Below are 18,044 nucleotides of genomic sequence, written 5' to 3' on the forward strand. Positions count from 1 at the left end.
TTCTGCACTTGCATTTAGTTTATTGAAAGTTCATTACATTTCCTGGTTTTCCAAGGAAGACCTTTTGAAGGTGCACAGTAAAAGTGTAGCAAGTTGTGTACTTTGCATATTTAGTTATTCCTTCATGTTACAGACGTCCAAATAAACTTTATTCAAACACAGTCATCGGGGAGTAGGGAGAAGCACAGGATCATGAACTGAAAGACATCTGTAGCTGAGGAGCAGTGTTGCAGCAGTACCTTGGCACATAGACGTGACTTCAATTTTATTGTAAATTTCTCACCCCTCTACCTCTCTGTATCACCCCCACCCCCCCTCAGAGAGGATGGAACTTCATAGATAGTGTAGTACCTTGAAAATGCAATCCAGTTACCCTTCTTGCTGAGTGAAACACTTCACTCACCAAATTATGAATTACAACCTTTCCCAAAGTTTGAAAAAGTCCATATGAACTCATAGTATTTAATAGTATTTAATTTCTGGAAGAACAAACACGCAACACTCACCTTAAGTTATTCTCAATAAAAAGGTATAGGGACCAAATTCCAGACTTAGTAGTTAAAACAACAAATTAGATGTTTCATGTATTTTTTACAAGACGACATATTCTACAACATCAATTGTTCCAGCAGCTTCTCCAGTTTTCATAAAAATAAAGAACACAGATTCTTAAAACCAAAAATAAATCACAACATATTTTACAGCTTTCCTCAGGCAAGTGTGGCAGTGAAATGGGAGGATTCATGCTGGGGTCAATCTTTCTGGGCTTAGTGGTAGTGTGTCTTTGAGCTTCCAGTGTCCAGTGTCCAGTGTCTCTGCCATGTTGCCTTGGCAGCATTTTTAAGGAACGTGCGTGTGAGCCCAGCAGAAGCGTCAATAGCAACCGTCCTTCCAAGAATCATCTGTCACAGAACTGCATGTCTTTGTCATGCCCAGAGACCTACTGCAAAAACATCAATTAAGAGCAGAAATTGATTTGTTTTAGATTTCACAAGGTTTTGCCAAAATTAAAGCTGCTACAAAAGATGTTTAAAGGACCTTTCAGGTAAAATATATTTACATTTGATGATCACTGAAATAATTTATCTGAGGAAAAAAAAATCTGACTGGCCTTTGTTCTTTAATTAGCAACATATTTGCATGCCTCTCCTTCATGTTAACTAGGGCTGAACAATTAATTGCATTTGCGATAATCTCACGATATTTTAAAACGCGATTCTTTAATCACACAGGCTGCGATTTAAACTGGTCACGTGACTTGGGAGCGAGCCGAGGACGAACGGAGCAACCCCGAACAGGAGGCAGGGAGGTGGAGAAGTGAAGTTAACACAGCGCACTTTAACTTGTTGCACAATGGCTTCAGGCTCGACAGAAGCTGACAACTGAAAGTCTAATACCAAAGATGTGTAGAAAGTCTAATACACATCAGTTGTGTGGAATTACTTTGGCTTTAAAAAAGATGCTGCTCAACTTCAGGTACCCTGCAAAACGTGTCTTGCTACTGTCGCTACGACGCGAGGTAACACTACAAACCTTCAGCATTAAAAAAACCACCACAAAGCCTCGTATGATATTTGTAAGGCTGAAATGCCAACGACTAGTGCTGCGTCTTCAAATACGCCAAAGTGTTTATCTGCGCTTATACAGCCTTAGTATGCGGTGAGCAGCGAAATACCGTAAAATCACGCATATAGGCGCAATAAGATTTAAAGCACGGATGAATCGCAAAAGCGCGGATAGCTTGACCGCGGTCCAGCAGACTGGGTTCACTGACTGAATCGTTTGAAAGTGTAACTCCTTATGGATGTAATTGGAAGCGGCACGCTGAAATAACTCGGGCAGTAACGGAGTTCATAGTGAAAGACATGATACCCGTTAATATAGTGAACAAGCCCGGCTACATGGCTTTGTTAAACACATTGGATATGCGCTACCAAATGCCCTCACACACATATTTTAGCCAAGTTGCTATACCTGCAGGGTTGCCAACTCTCACGCATTGAGCGTCTTAAGACTAAAAAGTAAATTATGTTCGCCACCCACTCCAGGTTTAAGTCTCACTCCAAGCGCGATCTTGAAAAGTTGCCAACCCTGTATCTGAACTGTATTAAAAAATGCCGAAACAGAGTTTCCTGAAAACAGAGGAAAAAAACGCATTTTAAATCGCAATAGCGATTTATAGATAAAAAATTGCAATTAGAATATTTTCCAAAATCGTTCAGCCCTAATGTTAACCACATTTTACTTGCACACAGCACATACAAAGGTAGACTGAACAATAAGCATGCATGTCTTTGGAAGGAATGGCCTTGAAGAACGTTTTGGATAGAGGACATGGGATCTACACAGATGGCCAAGTCTGGAGGATGTTGGCAAAACAACGAAACACTGATTACATCAGCTTTAAAGAACAAAAATGCAAAGACAAGCAGAACACTCAATTCTTGGATGAGAGTGAATACCACAAATCACCTCCTGGGCGCCTGGGCCAGCCTGCCTCTGGACGGGGGTGTGGCTGACGTCACAGCAGCGCTGGAGCCTTGTCTGGGCCCTCCAGCAGCGGTCCTGGAGCCCGTGTACGCCCCTCCATTAGTGGGCCCGGGTGATGGCACCCGGCGCGACCCTGCTGAAAGCCCCCCCTGAGCACCCGGGGGGCCTCTTCCAGGCTGCCGTGCCACGGCCATGGAGCCCACAGGGCTGAGGGCTTTCATAGGGGCGCGGAGCGAGAGGGGTGACTGGCCACTCCCCCTCAGCCGGGCTGAGGACACACCTGTAGGAGGGTCGGGGAGTGATGAGCCAATCAGGAGATTGGGACTGAAGAGGGATGGAAATCTGGCTACCCTGGATGCTATTTTTTTTTTTTGTCTAAACTATACTGTGCTATTTCCTGTCCTTTCTTAAACACGAGTTGTTTAAGAAAAGACAGGAAATCATAATTTACCCCGTTTACTGGTGCATGAAGAGTGGCACTGGAAAACAAATAAATAATTCAGTGGTGAAAAATGCCATCTTCGGCAGGAGTTTAACAAATATGAAGATATGTCCTTTCAAAAAGACATGCAGTAGTATATAGTAAACTACACATATATTAATATTTTATTCTGTAAATTTAGTTTTAGAATTAACCATTAGAGGGAGACAGATCACATGTAATTACATCCTTGTATCTACCAGCCATGTTATAGTACTATCCATTACCACTACACTACCTCTCTCTCTGTAACCTAACAGTACATTATGCACTCTATTGATTCAGCATCAATGTGTCAGATCAATCAGTTTCACGGATGAGCTGTGAAAAAATACACATTTCCCCGTCCAGTCGAATGGCACTTCAAAAGAAGTCAATATAAATGAAGTGTGTTGCATTAAGGCTTGTAATAAAAGGGGCCGGTGGCTTTAGGAGACAATCTGCCCGCCAGCAGCATCCAATAACACCTCTAAGTGAAGGATATGGGACCCAGATATGTGAATTATGCTACAGACTGCAGGTTTGTACTCAAACCTCTACTGTAAGCTACACAGACAGGCCCCATTTGCACCTGGTATTAACATGCATCTCATCATGGTCATTCAGGACCATACGTACTCACATCTAGCCTTTTCATGCGCCTTAGCTGACCACTTGTGTTTGGATTTTGTGCTATATATATATATATATATATATGTGTGTATGTATGTATGTGTGTATGTGTGTGTGTGTGTGTGTCACTTCTGCTGGCAGATCAAAGCGGCCCGGACACATTTATTACGTCAGTAACAGGGGTCTTAAGTGTTCTTTGCTGCTGCTGTTATCAACTGTCGTATTTGTTTTGCAAGCCAGTTAGTCTTCGGCTTTAAAGCTTCAGGTTTGTGCACAGAGTAACAATACCCCAGATGTTGATGTGTTTCCACGGAGGCCGGTTCTTTGATGCTGCTCGTGACTGCATCGAGATTAATACCAGGTGTAAATGTGCTTAGAGAAACCTACTGCAAAACCCTGGAACTGGCCCGGGTTCCTAGGGGCCCCGCTGGTCCTAAGGGTGTGTGAGGTGAGGCGGGTACCGACCTGGGGACTGGGGCAAGCGGGATATGCGACTGCCTGAACTCTGCAGGTTAGCCTCCATGCTGCGGCTGTTTCTCACGGCCTCTAGGGAGCGCAGGCTGGTGCGTGGAGCTAGGTTAGGCATGCTGTGCCGTAGCTCCTCTGAAAGCCACACACACACACAACACACACACACACACACACACACAACACACACACACACACACACACACACACACACACACAGTCATCTTTATGCACACCGTCTGAGCGTGTCCACTGCTGAGCGTGTTCAGAAGGAGAAGGGTTGCATGCATGACCCCTTCCTTCAGAGTGGCAGCTGCATTCATTTGTTAATTCAAATGTGTCAGTGTGTGATATTCATTCCCTTAAAACTGCTCTCACCACGGGGCTAGAATTCAGAAATAGGAAATATATGTGACAATATACGAGGAAATATATGTGACAATATAACAGACAATATAACGTCTGGTTGAAGCCAGTCTTGTGCCAATTTATCCAGCGCGATATACAAAGCATTTTAAGTACATGCAAATCTACACACATGCTCAGTGTACACAAAAACATAACTGGAACTACAAGAAGCCCAAGCAGTAGATATTCCCCCCCCAGCTGGTTACAGAAAAAGAAACACAAGCAATTAATTAAAACAGTTTTACACGCAACTCAGTGTACACTACTCACCTTGCCAGAGGAGGGCGTAAGATGCAAGTACGTGCCTCTGAAATGCTAATAATTACAGCGGTTTCAGGCATGCCAACTAATATTCTAATAAGAATATTTCCCAGTTCTTCATAATGGTGTGTAACATGAATTGTTACTATCAATATGACCCAAAGAAGGGACAGTAGCACCTGACCCTGTGGTGGACATTATGATACATAATGATGGTATGTAATGATCCAGTCCTCAGATCAGCCAACCATCAGTAACTCGTAAGACAAAAACCACAACAAAGGAAAATAATAATAGGCCAAAATAACAAGAATAGGTTCCACAGGCTATATGAATGGCAGAATGAAAGACGAGAAAGGATGTATGTGGTTAACCTTTACACTGGTGTATAACCGCTGCACCATCAAAATACACTATAAGTATATTGTTCAATCTCCATTCTATCGTACAACTTTGACAAGGTCCTTTTCACCTCCAAATGGAAAACCATTGTAGACATGTTTAGGGGAGACTGCTGCAGGTTAAAACGGGAAAAACCCGTCCTTTCCTTTCACTAACGGGTTTTAAAACAAATATATAAAGATGTAAGATAGCGTAAAAAAACAAACTTCCAACAGCGATCACAAATGTCATGGGGTAAGTGAATGTGTGAGACATCATACCCTCACTCCGGGCGAACTTGAGGAGCTCCGGTCCAGGCGTGGGCAGAGAGCGTGCGGGGGCGTGTGCGCGGGGGGCCGCCCGCCCGCCGGGCTCGGGCGGGGCGCCGGGCGAGGGGCAGCGAGGCGAGGCAGCGTGCCGGTGAAGGCGACGAGGAAGGGAGGAGCAGCCGTCCTCCTCGTCCTCCAGGCTGCGGGAGTCCAGCTCCTGGTCACTGTGGGCGCCCCACCTGAGGGACTGCAGTGAGGCCGTCGAGCTGCGGCGAGACGCAGACGCCGAGCTGGAGGCGTAGTCCTGCCTCAGACCTGCGCACAGGGCACGTTAACCACACTCACACTACTGACACACTTGCACCGCACCTACCACCTCAGTCCAGGACCTTGCTTCTAAAATAATATAAGCTTTACATAAGCACACCACTCCATTTTCATATGTCACATAACAGAAGTGTAGTGAGATATGATGGTGTGAGTGGGCGGGGCAGAAACACAGACGTGTTAGTGTAGCGAGATATGATGGTGTTAGGGGGCGGGGCAGAAACGCAGACGTGTTAGTGTAGCTAGGGCTGTCGCGATAACTGCAGTATAGCAATACCGCGCTATTGACGAGAAAATCGCAACGTACGGGAATTAACCGCAACAACCGCAATATTTGTGTTTTTTCCCATGCGAGGGGAAAGTGCCTGTGCAAGAGTTAAAGTCATTTTCCCATCAACCCCGTTATCATCCGGTGCGGCTGATCAACAATCCGTCTCCTTTTTTCAAAGATGGAAACTACGGCAGATGCTCTGGTCAAAAAACAAAACGCGACTTCGCCGGTTTGGGAGCATTTCGGGTTCAAGTCAAATCCACGCAGATCCACTCGCCTGGTGGCGCGTAGGCTAGATTTCCTCTGCTCTCCAAACTCGCCCACAAGTACATGTGCATTTGTGCAACAAGCACACCATCAGAGCGAATTTTTAGTACTGCCGGGAATATTGTTAGCCCTTTCCGCTCCTCACTGAAACCACATAAGGTGAATATGTTGGTTTTCTTAGCGCGCAACAGGGACGTGACAACTCCGGTTTAAGCTGAGACGTTATTCTTCTGGTTAAGGAAAGATTTCGTTTTATTGATTTATTTATTAAATTCTCTTTTTGTGTTTAAAATCTCGTTTAAAATATTTACCCTACACTTTTAAGAAAGCGAAAGAGCATGGGTTTTTACTGCATCTCATTTGACTTCTGTGTTCTCTATTTGACAATAAACACATTTAACTGCTCTTAAAACTGTGTCTTCTTTGCAATTTAAAAACAATAAGAACCCCTTTACAATAAAAACAATAAAACAATTATATAGCTCTAAAATTAAGATTTTAGACGACAAATGACGCATATCGCGTCATACCGCATATCGCGGTGTTGAGCCACCATAAATAACCGCAGGGGAAATTCTTTCACCGCGACAGCCCTAAGTGTAGCGAGATATGATGGTGTGAGTGGGCAGGGCAGAAACGCAGACGTGTTAGTGTAGCGAGATATGATGGTGTGAGTGGGCGGGGCAGAAACGCAGACGTGTTAGTGTAGCGAGATATGATGGTGTGAGTGGGCGGGGCAGAAACGCAGACGTGTTAGTGTAGCGAGATATGATGGTGTGAGGGGGCAGGGCAGAAACGCAGACGTGTTAGTGTAGCGAGATATGATGGTGTGAGGGGGCGGGGCAGAAACACAGACGTGTTAGTGTAGCGAGATATGATGGTGTGAGTGGGCAGGGCAGAAATGCAGACGTGTTAGTGTAGTGAGATATGATGGTGTGAGGGGGCGGGGCAGAAACACAGACGTGTTAGTGTAGCGAGATATGATGGTGTGAGTGGGCAGGGCAGAAACGCAGACGTGTTAGTGTAGCGAGATATGATGGTGTGAGTGGGCGGGGCAGAAACGCAGACGTGTTAGTGTAGCGAGATATGATGGTGTGAGTGGGCGGGGCAGAAACGCAGACGTGTTAGTGTAGCGAGATATGATGGTGTGAGTGGGCGGGGCAGAAACGCAGACGTGTTGGTGTAGCGAGATATGATGGTGTGAGGGGGCGGGGCATTCACACTCACTCTCTTCCTGCAGTCGGGCCATGATCTGAACGTCAGTCAGGTCCTGCAGCTTGTAGCCCATGGAGATGGAGTCATCAGACGTGCTCAGCTCACTGTCAATGGATGACTGGGAACTCAGGGTGGAGCGCATGCCTGTGTAGCCTGCAGTGACAAACACACAGCACCATCACCTCCACCCGTACACGTGCTACATGTGTAAGTGTTGTGTGTAAAAACTAAAAATCTACACATATCACACTTATATTTTAAGGGCTGTCATAATTTTCTGTGCTTTAGATATTTAAAATAGACAATCCTTACTCAAATTGACTGCAACAAATTATATGCATTATGCTGTGTGAGATTTACTGTCTACATAAATGTTAGTCAGAACAGCACTCAAATCTTAATGGGGCAACGTCACGTGCACTGAACAAAAACACACACACACACACACACACACACACACACACACACACACACACACACACACACACACACACACACACGTCACTTTACTTATTTACTTGCGCTACTTGCATATTTATTTATGGATTCCTTTTCAGTCTATTAATGTACACTGTCCCTCCTGAAAACCCAAAGCACTGCGTTAGTGCTTCGGGCCCTTTAATTACTGCATTACATTTTACTTTACCCCTGAAAAACAATTCACATGAAAATCACAAAGGATGAGGTTTTAAGTTCACATTTATAATGATGGAAATGTGTATGTGTCTGTATGGAGTATAATAGCTTGTTCTGTAGTTGAGCAGTGTGTGTTACAACTTTAACTGAAACTGGTAAATGAGCTGTACTTAAAAAAATAAGCACATTGTATTCACATTAATCAGTACCACTGATTAGCCAGACAGGGCTACTACATAAATCAGACTGAAGGGTACTGAAAGAAAATAGTACAGCAAAATGACTTTTGCATCAAGACCACTTCAGAGTTGGATTAGAATCATGGACATTGTTCTTGATAAATGTTTTGAGCTTCCTTCTTGCAAACAATTTGGCATCATTTATTGCCCTAATTTATGAGGAACACACTATAAGAATAGGATTACACAGAATGAACTTGTGTTCGTCACAAATCCAGTGACTAACTGCAATAAATCTAAACATCTAGGTTGTACTGGAATACTGGACCGAGAACTAAAATTTCTGATAAAAGAACTGCTGGTGATTCCTCTGAAGCAGACCAGGCAAGTTAGCAGAGACAGACTGAGGGAACAGAGAGGACGGAGCTGGACAATGAGCTAACAGAAGAACATGCCTATAGGAGGGGGGGCGAGACCTTCAGGAGGGGGGGGGCGAGACCTTCAGGAGGGGGTGGGCGAGACCTTCAGGAGGGGGTGGGTGAGGCCTTCAGGAGGGTGGGTGAGGCCAGGTCAAGCTCGAGGGTTCCGTGTATTTAATTTCTAATTTAGACAAAGTTTGGATCCACGGGGCTAAAATGGGTCAAGGAGTACTCAGAACAATGGGATTCTGGGTAAACAGGAACCAAGGGCAAGCAGGAGAAGTCAGTGCAGTCCAGTGACATTTATAATGAATGAAAGCCCTGGATCCAGAGCTTACGGCAACTGTTCAGGAGGCTTTAGCTGGATATTTATCATGGTGAAGAGGATTTTGTGCTCACCAGAGCCTTTACCGACAAGAGAAGAGTAATAAAAGTAGAAAGCTGAATTAAGCATCCCTGAACTGGTGGGATGGTAAGGCCAATGCTCTCATACAAGTGCTCAAGATGCCTATCTGCAGCTTTCATAGCTCAAACATTCACAGGCAAGTCATGAAGGGGTGCAAGTGGACGGGGCAAACATGGTCCTTAAAGGGGCAAGGGTACTAGAATCTCTAGAAATAAGGCGAGTAGTAGTAGATGAAGATTAATAATGTGAAAAGGGGAAGACTGCACAGGTGCCAAGGAGGTCTTTAAACAGGTCTGGTGCAGCTGATCCACACTTTATGGTAATGATCTGTATATGGGTGGACATTTAAATAGAGATCAGGAAGACTTTCTCATCAGTTATGAAGACACACTATCTAGACCTGAACTGCCAATCAAATCGAGTGAATATTCAACTAACTGAAGAGGAAAACTGGTGTATAAACTGAAGCATTCAAATACAATGCATGGATTATTTTGCAAAAGGACATCGTGTCAACATGTACAGCAAAATCACACAAGGCCACTCAAAGCAAGCAAAGCGTGCATTAAATCGTGTCTATGTATCATGTCCAGGATCTTCTCTAGAAGTCTTATAGTTTTGTTGGTTGTGGAGGAATACTTTAAACAGCAAGTTCCTGTGCACCAATGAGGTCACTCTTATGAGGTTAATTTTACCTTCCTAAAATTTTTCATAGAGAAATTTGTATAATTTCTATGGAACATGTACTATTACTACAAGGTTGTTTGTGAGTATTTAGCCAAAATCTCCCCTTCTTTAGCCTTTAACCCACAACTCTGCTTAGGTGTGATATTTACTCTACAAATAAATGAGTCACCAATAAACGAGTCATACAAAAGCTGTTCATTCTGAATTTTTCTCACCATATTAAAAAATGATTTGACAGGGAAAATAATTTGCCCGTCATCTCATGCATGGGACATGATGCACTCGAGCGGATGCAGACCAAGACCAATAAAAATAATAAATAATTGAGCTTGGCAGTCTGGGCTGACAGCTTGAAGGCAGGTCACCCGGATATGCATGTGTGTGTGTGTGTGTATTCTGGCTGCGGGTGTGTGTGTGTGTGCAGTAAGGGAGGTGGTGTGTGGAGCGAGGCCAGACAGGAGCAGGTGAAGCCATGTGTTAACGTCATACCTGAGCTGCCACAAGTTAGTAGGGTTTTGTTAGTTGATTTGTGGTACCCAGGAGAGAGCAGGGCGGCTGCCGAGGAGCCGGGCTCCACCGAGCCTGCGCAGCTTTGAGAAGGGCTGCAGTACACGTTCCTCCATCGCGAGGCTGGGGGAGAGAGAGGGGATAGTCAGCACACAAACCGGCGCCACCGGGCCACGTGCATCAGGCCTCCAGGCAGTACGGTTTACACTGAGAACACAGGACAAGGTTGTGTAAAAGCAGTCCTGAAAAGTCTTCTTTTACTGTACTGTACTAGTTCACTGTACTCTAATGGCCTCCACAGTCACCAGATCTCAGTCCAATAGGGCACATTTGGGATGTGGTGGAACGGGAGATTCACATCATGGATGTGCAGCTGACAAATCTGCAGCAACTGTGTGATGTTATCATGTCAATATGGACCAGACTCTCTGAGGAATGTTTCCAGTACCTTGTTGAATCTGCCACAAAAGGATTAAGGCAGTTCTGGAGGCAAAAGGGGGTCCAACCGCGTGGCCGGTGGGTGTAGATGCATTAATGTATGTATGTATGTATGTATGTATATATATATTAGGCCATGATAATGCTGGTGAGAGTAGTTCCTTCCCCTGTAACATGGTGTTAAAGATAAGCCCCCTTTGTCTGAGCCAACACTCACCATTTCTTCCTTCCTGCTCACTGCAGTCTTAAAGGCACTGTTCCACATTCTGGAGTTATTTATACACATCTATATGCAGTTAAGTGATAGAATAGATTCAACTTCAGCAAATAATACTGCCATGAATGTAGCAGTGCTGGTGTGAGGGCAGTAAGCAAGAGCACTACTGGAACACACAGAATCATTGTAGCTGCTGGAAGAGTGTTTGTGTCAGAGACGAACCCGTGAACAAACAGGGGAGATGGTGCCACAGGATAATGGCAAAATCCACCTGACTGCTGTTAATACGTTTAAGTGCAGGCGGTGCCTTTTGATTTTGTTATTCAAACTGATGAAATACCACAAGAGCGTGATGGGTGTGAGCTGCGAGCGTGATGGGTGTGAGCTGCGAGCGTGATGGGTGTGAGCTGCGAGCGTGATGGGGGTGAGCTGCGAGTGCGTTTGTGCTGCGGGTACTTTGGTCCAGGCGGCTGAGAAGCGTCCTGCAGGCCACCTCGGTCTCAGGACTGGGGTGATCCAGCACCTTTCTGCACCACTTCAGGGGAGACTCGGGACCCTGCTGCACCAGCAGCTGCTTCTTAGGAGACACGTACAGCCTGCGGAGGAGATAGGAGAGGAGCTGACTGAGCCGGCCGGGCCACCTCGGCGTAATGAGACCAGACCGAGGAGCAGTTTACCATGACGGACTGGTAACACGAGGGTGTGAACGTCACGAAAATATGGCTTAAAACTCAAGGTCAAGCCTTCATTCACACAGGGAGGAAGAACAGTCATGGTTAAGATCCGCCCTTTCAAAGTGAGCACAGGATCTGAAGGATTATGGATTTAAATGTAGATTCATCATCTAAAAGACAAAATTGGATTGGTTTTCCCAAGGAGTCCAAAAAGAAGTTCAATTTCCCCCCAATATTTCCCTCACCTATGCCTTTTAGTGAACGCTTGATTGATCAAATGTTCAATATGGTCTTTTTCAAAAGCATTAAATACACGAGAAAATTCGGTACACTGTCCATGCCTAACCTAATTCAGGACTCAGCAGGGCAGTCATGGCCTGCCGGTTAGAGAACAGGTCTTGTGACCGGAGGGTCGTGGGTTCGATTCTCAGACCTAAGGCCATGGCTGAGGAGCCCCTGAGCAAGGCCCTCAATTGCTCACTTGTATAAAAATGAGTTAAAAATGTAAGTCGCTCTGTATAAGGGCGTCTGCCAAATGCCGTAAATGTAAATGACTCCTGAGCAGTACAGGTCAACTAGCTCTTTCTTCAGGAAAGAACTCCATTTTGGAGGTCTGCACTGAGCACAGTCTTGATTCCTATCAATCAACAAGGCCGCTAGGATGACACTCAGCATCAAACTCAGCGCCGCTGCTTGTCGGGCCAGTGAAAGCTGTTACACACCCAGGGGCCGCACACTTGCCTGGTGTCTGTGCTTCTAAAATGTCAAAGTGCTACTGAGAGCTATCCAAGTCTACACTGTACTATTCACCATTTCTCCCCTTGGTCACCACAGCTCCCTTCCCTAAAGGATCACGTGCACTCTGACTGCAGCCAAAACATTTTAACCGTCCAGCCAAAGGCAGATGACAGCCCTCTTAGAGGATTACAAAGCAGCGCAGTTGTACCGGCACCATGTACAGCTGGACTGCTACTGTGCAACAGAGTCACAGGAGGTTTTCTCCAAAGGGCTTTGGAAAAGCTGGTGGCTGCTGGAGTAAAGTGGAGTCCATGGTAAATTAGGCTCATAATGAAGCCCAGAAGACAGTGAGCAGCTAAGTACCGAATGAAATGAATGAATTATCATCCACTTTCTCGTACTAACCATTTTTGGACAATTATTCCAAAAACAATAATTTTTTTTTTAATGTCAGAATGAACTGACAAAAAGGAAGTCCATGTTTGACTGTCCCTTTCACGCACTGCAGAGGGTAAAATGCACCATTTCTGACCGTAGTTCCCATGAAGGAAAACTTAGGCCGTTCACGTTTCTCAATGCTACAGTTTCCTTTAGAAACAGCAGTTCAACTACCATGAAAAGGAAAGCCAGGCCCAGTAATGTTACACTACACACTTGGCAAGGTGATACAACGCAAGAAGAGAATGTGACGACCTGAATGAGCTCCATTTACAGCCTTACCATTGAAATTCAAAATACTAGGCTACACTCTGATACTCTTTCAACTGGTATAATAATAATAATAATAATAATAAATCAATTAATCAAATAATAATAGAGTAATCTGTGCTTATTCCCATTGATAACCACATTTTACCTTCATCTTCTGACAGCCTTTAATCTTTTATTTCTTATTACTTCTTAATTGAAGACAAAAAAATGTTTAAACATATTTAATAATACAGAAACACAGATGCATTGATTAAACTTGTTTTGTCAGGAGAACTACGTCAAATCTACAGAGCTGATGGAAACTCGCAGATCAGTCCGCCAGTGGCTGCCACACATAAACGCTGCTTGTGTTGTGTGTTAAATCTCTGCATAGTTCTGGCCCTGCTATCCTGAAAGACTGAAGCCCATTCTCAGCTGGCTCTCTCTCTCTGCTGAGGCCCCTCCTCTAAGCTGCATTACCACCGGAGACTCAGTGTTGAATGTTACTGGCCCCGAGCTGAGGAAGAGACTCCTCTGTAGTTACATGCTCCTTCACCTGTGTCTTTATTCTAAGCCAGTGCCAAATCCTACGTGCCTATGGGTGAGACAATGTGTACTGGGTATTGCACGTGTTTGTATGTAGGCCTACAACATTACAGTACATGTACATTAAGATCTTCTTACCATAACATCGAGCGTTTTGATGCTACTCTCATAAAGATGTAATCCAACCTAATTACGTAGTTGTGTAATCTAATGCTGATGGAGATTTCGTCATGTTAAACAGATGCAGTCAACCTACTGCTTCTTTACACAGCACTCTACTGCAACACAACACGTAGTAAGAATACGAGAATCCACAGAAACCATGTCCAGGAGTGCCCTAAAGGTGGCTCATTCAAAAAACACATCCATGTCCAGGAGTGCCCTAAAGGTAGCTCATTCAAAAAACACATCCATGTCCAGGAGTGCCCTAAAGGTGGCTCATTCAAAAAACACATCCATGTCCAGGAGTGCCCTAAAGGTGGCTCATTCAAAAAACACATCCATGTCCAGGAGTGCCCTAAAGGTGGCTAATTCAAAAATACACACCCATGTCCAGTAGTGCCCTAAAGGTGACTCATTCAAAAACACACACCCATGTCCAGTAGTGCCCTAAAGGTGACTCATTCAAAAACACACACCCATGTCCAGTAGTGCCCTAAAGGTGACTCATTCAAAAACACACACCCATGTCCAGTAGTGCCCTAAAGGTGACTCATTCAAAAACACACACCCATGTCCAGTAGTGCCCTAAAGGTGACTCATTCAAAAACACACACCCATGTCCAGTAGTGCCCTAAAGGTGACTCATTCAAAAACACACACCCATGTCCAGTAGTGCCCTAAAGGTGACTCATTCAAAAACACACACCCATGTCCAGTAGTGCCCTAAAGGTGACTCATTCAAAAACACACACCCATGTCCAGTAGTGCCCTAAAGGTGACTCATTCAAAAACACACACCCATGTCCAGTAGTGCCCTAAAGGTGACTCATTCAAAAACACACACCCATGTCCAGTAGTGCCCTAAAGGTGACTCATTCAAAAACACACACCCATGTCCAGTAGTGCCCTAAAGGTGACTCATTCAAAAACACACACCCATGTCCAGTAGTGCCCTAAAGGTGACTCATTCAAAAACACACACCCATGTCCAGTAGTGCCCTAAAGGTGACTCATTCAAAAACACACACCCATGTCCAGTAGTGCCCTAAAGGTGACTCATTCAAAAACACACACCCATGTCCAGTAGTGCCCTAAAGGTGACTCATTCAAAAACACACACCCATGTCCAGTAGTGCCCTAAAGGTGACTCATTCAAAAACACACACCCATGTCCAGTAGTGCCCTAAAGGTGACTCATTCAAAAACACACACCCATGTCCAGTAGTGCCCTAAAGGTGACTCATTCAAAAACACACACCCATGTCCAGTAGTGCCCTAAAGGTGACTCATTCAAAAACACACACCCATGTCCAGTAGTGCCCTAAAGGTGACTCATTCAAAAACACACACCCATGTCCAGTAGTGCCCTAAAGGTGACTCATTCAAAAACACACATCCATGTCCAGTAGTGCCCTAAAGGTGACTCATTCAAAAACACACATCCATGTCCAGGAGTGCCCTAAAGGTGACTCATTCAAAAACACACATCCATGTCCAGGAGTGCCCTAAAGGTGACTCATTCAAAAACACATATATGTCCAGGAATGCCCTAAAGGTAGCTCATTCAAAAAACACATCCATGTCCAGGAGTGCCCTAAAGGTGGCTAATTCAAAAACTCATCTATGTCCAGGATTGCCCTAAAAGTAGCTCATTCAAAACACATCATCCATTAATGTTCAGTGACTGCACATACAAAACACACACGCATGCACAGGCAGTTGTGCACAGACACATTGAGAGAATCACTTCAGGTTAGATGCTCCATGCAAACAGAGGAGGTTCATCTTCGATCTGTGTATCTCATAATCCTCAAGCACAATCACAGAGACAAGCATGCTGACCACATCCCCACAGAGCTTAGTGTCAGCATCGGTGTGACAGAAGTAGCTGACATGTTGGCCCAATGTGATACAGGTGGATATAATTCAAAAGATAACTAAAGTAAAGTAAAACGGCCATTGTTGAGAATGTTATGGTTGCCTTAAATTTTACCTGAGAAAAAAATATGCCGTTAAGTACAAAGTTTCAAATGTCAGGATACTTCAATACAGACAAATTGTGACAGGAATATTTATTATCATAGATCAAACATAAATTGGTAAAGACTTAATACACAATGTTTAAAGACAGACCTGAATTACTTTACCATTTTAAAGTGTGAGAGCACATAGCTTAACTGAGCAAAACACCTTACACATCACGCAGAATATACATGATGCTATAGGTGGTGAACCTTGTGAAACCCTAAAAACGTGTAGTCCAGTGATATCAGCCTTTCTTCTCAGCGAAGCTACAAAAATGTACTAAGAATAACTAATTCTAACTAAAGTTAGTTCATTCTGAAACTGTTCCAAATGAGGCAGTATTAATTATTAAGAATTAATCAGCAGAATCTTACCAGCTGTCTTCGTCTTCTATCTCAGCACAGTCCTCCAAGTCGAGCACATCCACCTCATCCAGAGCGGACTGGTCCATGCCTGTATCGCTCCCACCGAGCGTCTCTGAATCATAGCTGTCAGGAGACGGGCTAGCCAGAGGCTGTCCCTGCATGTGTCCTAGCCCACATGGAAGACCCAAGAACCCGGCACACTGCAACAACCCCTCCTGATCCTCCTCCAGTCTTGTGGCTTCAGGGACCGGAGACATTTCTTCGCTACTGCCACTGTCCAGGGGAGGGGACCGCTCAAACTCTCCACCTGTGAGGTTGCCAGCATCCTCTGCGTTGGCTGAAGAGTCTGTAGTGACCCCTTCGCACAGCGTATGCGCACCACCGTCGCCAACGGCGAGGCCGCTGTCGGGGGCCCTGAGTTGAAGCTTGCCCGTCCTGTTGCGCAGGGTCTGATTCTGGACCTCCAAGCGTCGTACGAGCTCCTGCAATTTGCGCACCTCCTCCAGCTCCATGCCTGCCATGTCCTGGTCCACCACGAACCCAGGCTGTGCGCTGGCCATGATGCTGCTGGCATCACCATTGTCTGCCTGCTGAAGCGAACTGCCACTGTCTGGGACCACCATTCTCCCACTCTGTGGAACTGAAGAGATTCACTACAGGTTTGTGCATGTTCTGTGAACACAGTTCTTCATACATATCAGATCACACCATTACTCACGAGTACAGCAGGGCTAACCTCAGTTAAGCCAGAAGCAAAACTTGTCTTCCTGCAGGCACTTATTCCAATTCTACAGTATATAACTGAATGGTGATTGTATTATTTACAATCAGTATTATATACCTACATAGATTATGCTTTGAAATTCCATATGTGCACATACCAAATGGCAACAGTTGTATTTTATTGCTGTGTTTAACAAAAGAAACTGCAGGAAATTGTGCAAAAACAAGAGTTCATATTCCTCGTGACGGTGTTGTCTATCAGACCCTTGAGCCATCAGACCCATAATGAGAGACAGCCTAGCTGATCAAGTTTTCACTTACACTTACCTTAGGTTTAAATCTATGAAACTCCAACTGAAAATACTTACAACGCCGTCCGCAGTCTGAGGGTTTAGTATCAGGACTAGAAAATATAATTTTCAGGGTAACGTGATTTAAAAAGCGACTACAACCATAACCCAGCTAAGTAAGCCTAGCTACCCATCTAATGGGCAGACTGCGGTAGCGGTGCGGCTAGCCTCGCCGGCTCCACCCGCGTCCAGGGGATCCGCCAGCTAGCCCACATTAGCTGGAACAGCAGCCGAGTTACGGCAGCACACACACGGCCACCACACGTAAACCAGCCCACTGAACATGTACAAGTACAGTTTACACGTATTTATATATGTTGCTTAATGACAGGATGTGATTGTCTGGCTAACACAGTTGGTAGCAAGACAGCTACACACGTCCTACAATCCGGCACGTCGCCACCTCAGCTAACAGCTAACAGCTAACCGCTAAACTTTATTTGGTCTCAGCTAGCTAACGCTAACGCTAATGCTAATGCTAACGCACAGGCGCTGCTGAGGTGATTCGCGCTGCCGAAGCGTTTCAGAAATTATTAGTCCCGTTTTGTTCTTTAACCGCCTCACCTCGCCAACTGCTCCCAGTTCTTCAGTCAACGACTGCCTTGTTCCGACATTTAAGAGTAAATGTGTTAATAACCGATAATCCCCCGTGCGTGTCCTAAAACCCTCTGCTAGTTAGCTAGCTGGCTAGCTTTCTCCCACATTAGCCAGTTTGTTATCAAGCGGCGGGTAGAATGACACTAGTTGAACCAATCAGACACAAACTCCCGCCCAATTGCAGTTTCCACGCACGCTGCTTGGAGCTTGAGCTCCCCCTGCTGGAGACTTCCCG

General features: G+C 45.0%; 1 protein-coding gene and 1 long non-coding RNA gene across 4 annotated transcripts in view; one reads left to right on the forward strand and one right to left on the reverse strand.

Moving 5' to 3' along the window:
* LOC143527546 (SLAIN motif-containing protein-like) lies at positions 1–16,762 on the reverse strand. Of its 3 annotated transcripts, none has more exons than XM_077022841.1 (8): positions 16,149–16,762; positions 11,396–11,535; positions 10,267–10,407; positions 7,463–7,603; positions 5,383–5,685; positions 4,049–4,186; positions 2,473–2,770; positions 1–940 (listed from the first exon to the last, which is right to left on the reverse strand). In XM_077022841.1, exons 1-8 carry the CDS (start codon positions 16,760–16,762, stop codon positions 874–876), a joined length of 1,842 nt encoding a protein of 613 aa, XP_076878956.1. In that variant the 3' UTR covers positions 1–873. The 3 variants fall into 3 exon arrangements, with proteins under 3 accessions (XP_076878956.1, XP_076878955.1, XP_076878957.1); XM_077022840.1 differs by having other exon boundaries at positions 1–943; XM_077022842.1 differs by lacking the exon at positions 10,267–10,407 and having other exon boundaries at positions 1–943.
* LOC143527551 (uncharacterized) overlaps positions 16,661–18,044 on the forward strand; it is a 19,129-nt gene continuing 17,745 nt past the window's right edge. The window contains exon 1 of the long non-coding RNA XR_013134164.1: positions 16,661–16,798. This is a non-coding gene — a long non-coding RNA (uncharacterized LOC143527551). The remainder of the gene's footprint in view (positions 16,799–18,044) is intronic.

The sequence above is a fragment of the Brachyhypopomus gauderio genome, chromosome 11 (assembly GCF_052324685.1).
Source record: "Brachyhypopomus gauderio isolate BG-103 chromosome 11, BGAUD_0.2, whole genome shotgun sequence".
Classification (NCBI taxonomy): Eukaryota; Metazoa; Chordata; class Actinopteri; order Gymnotiformes; family Hypopomidae; genus Brachyhypopomus; species Brachyhypopomus gauderio.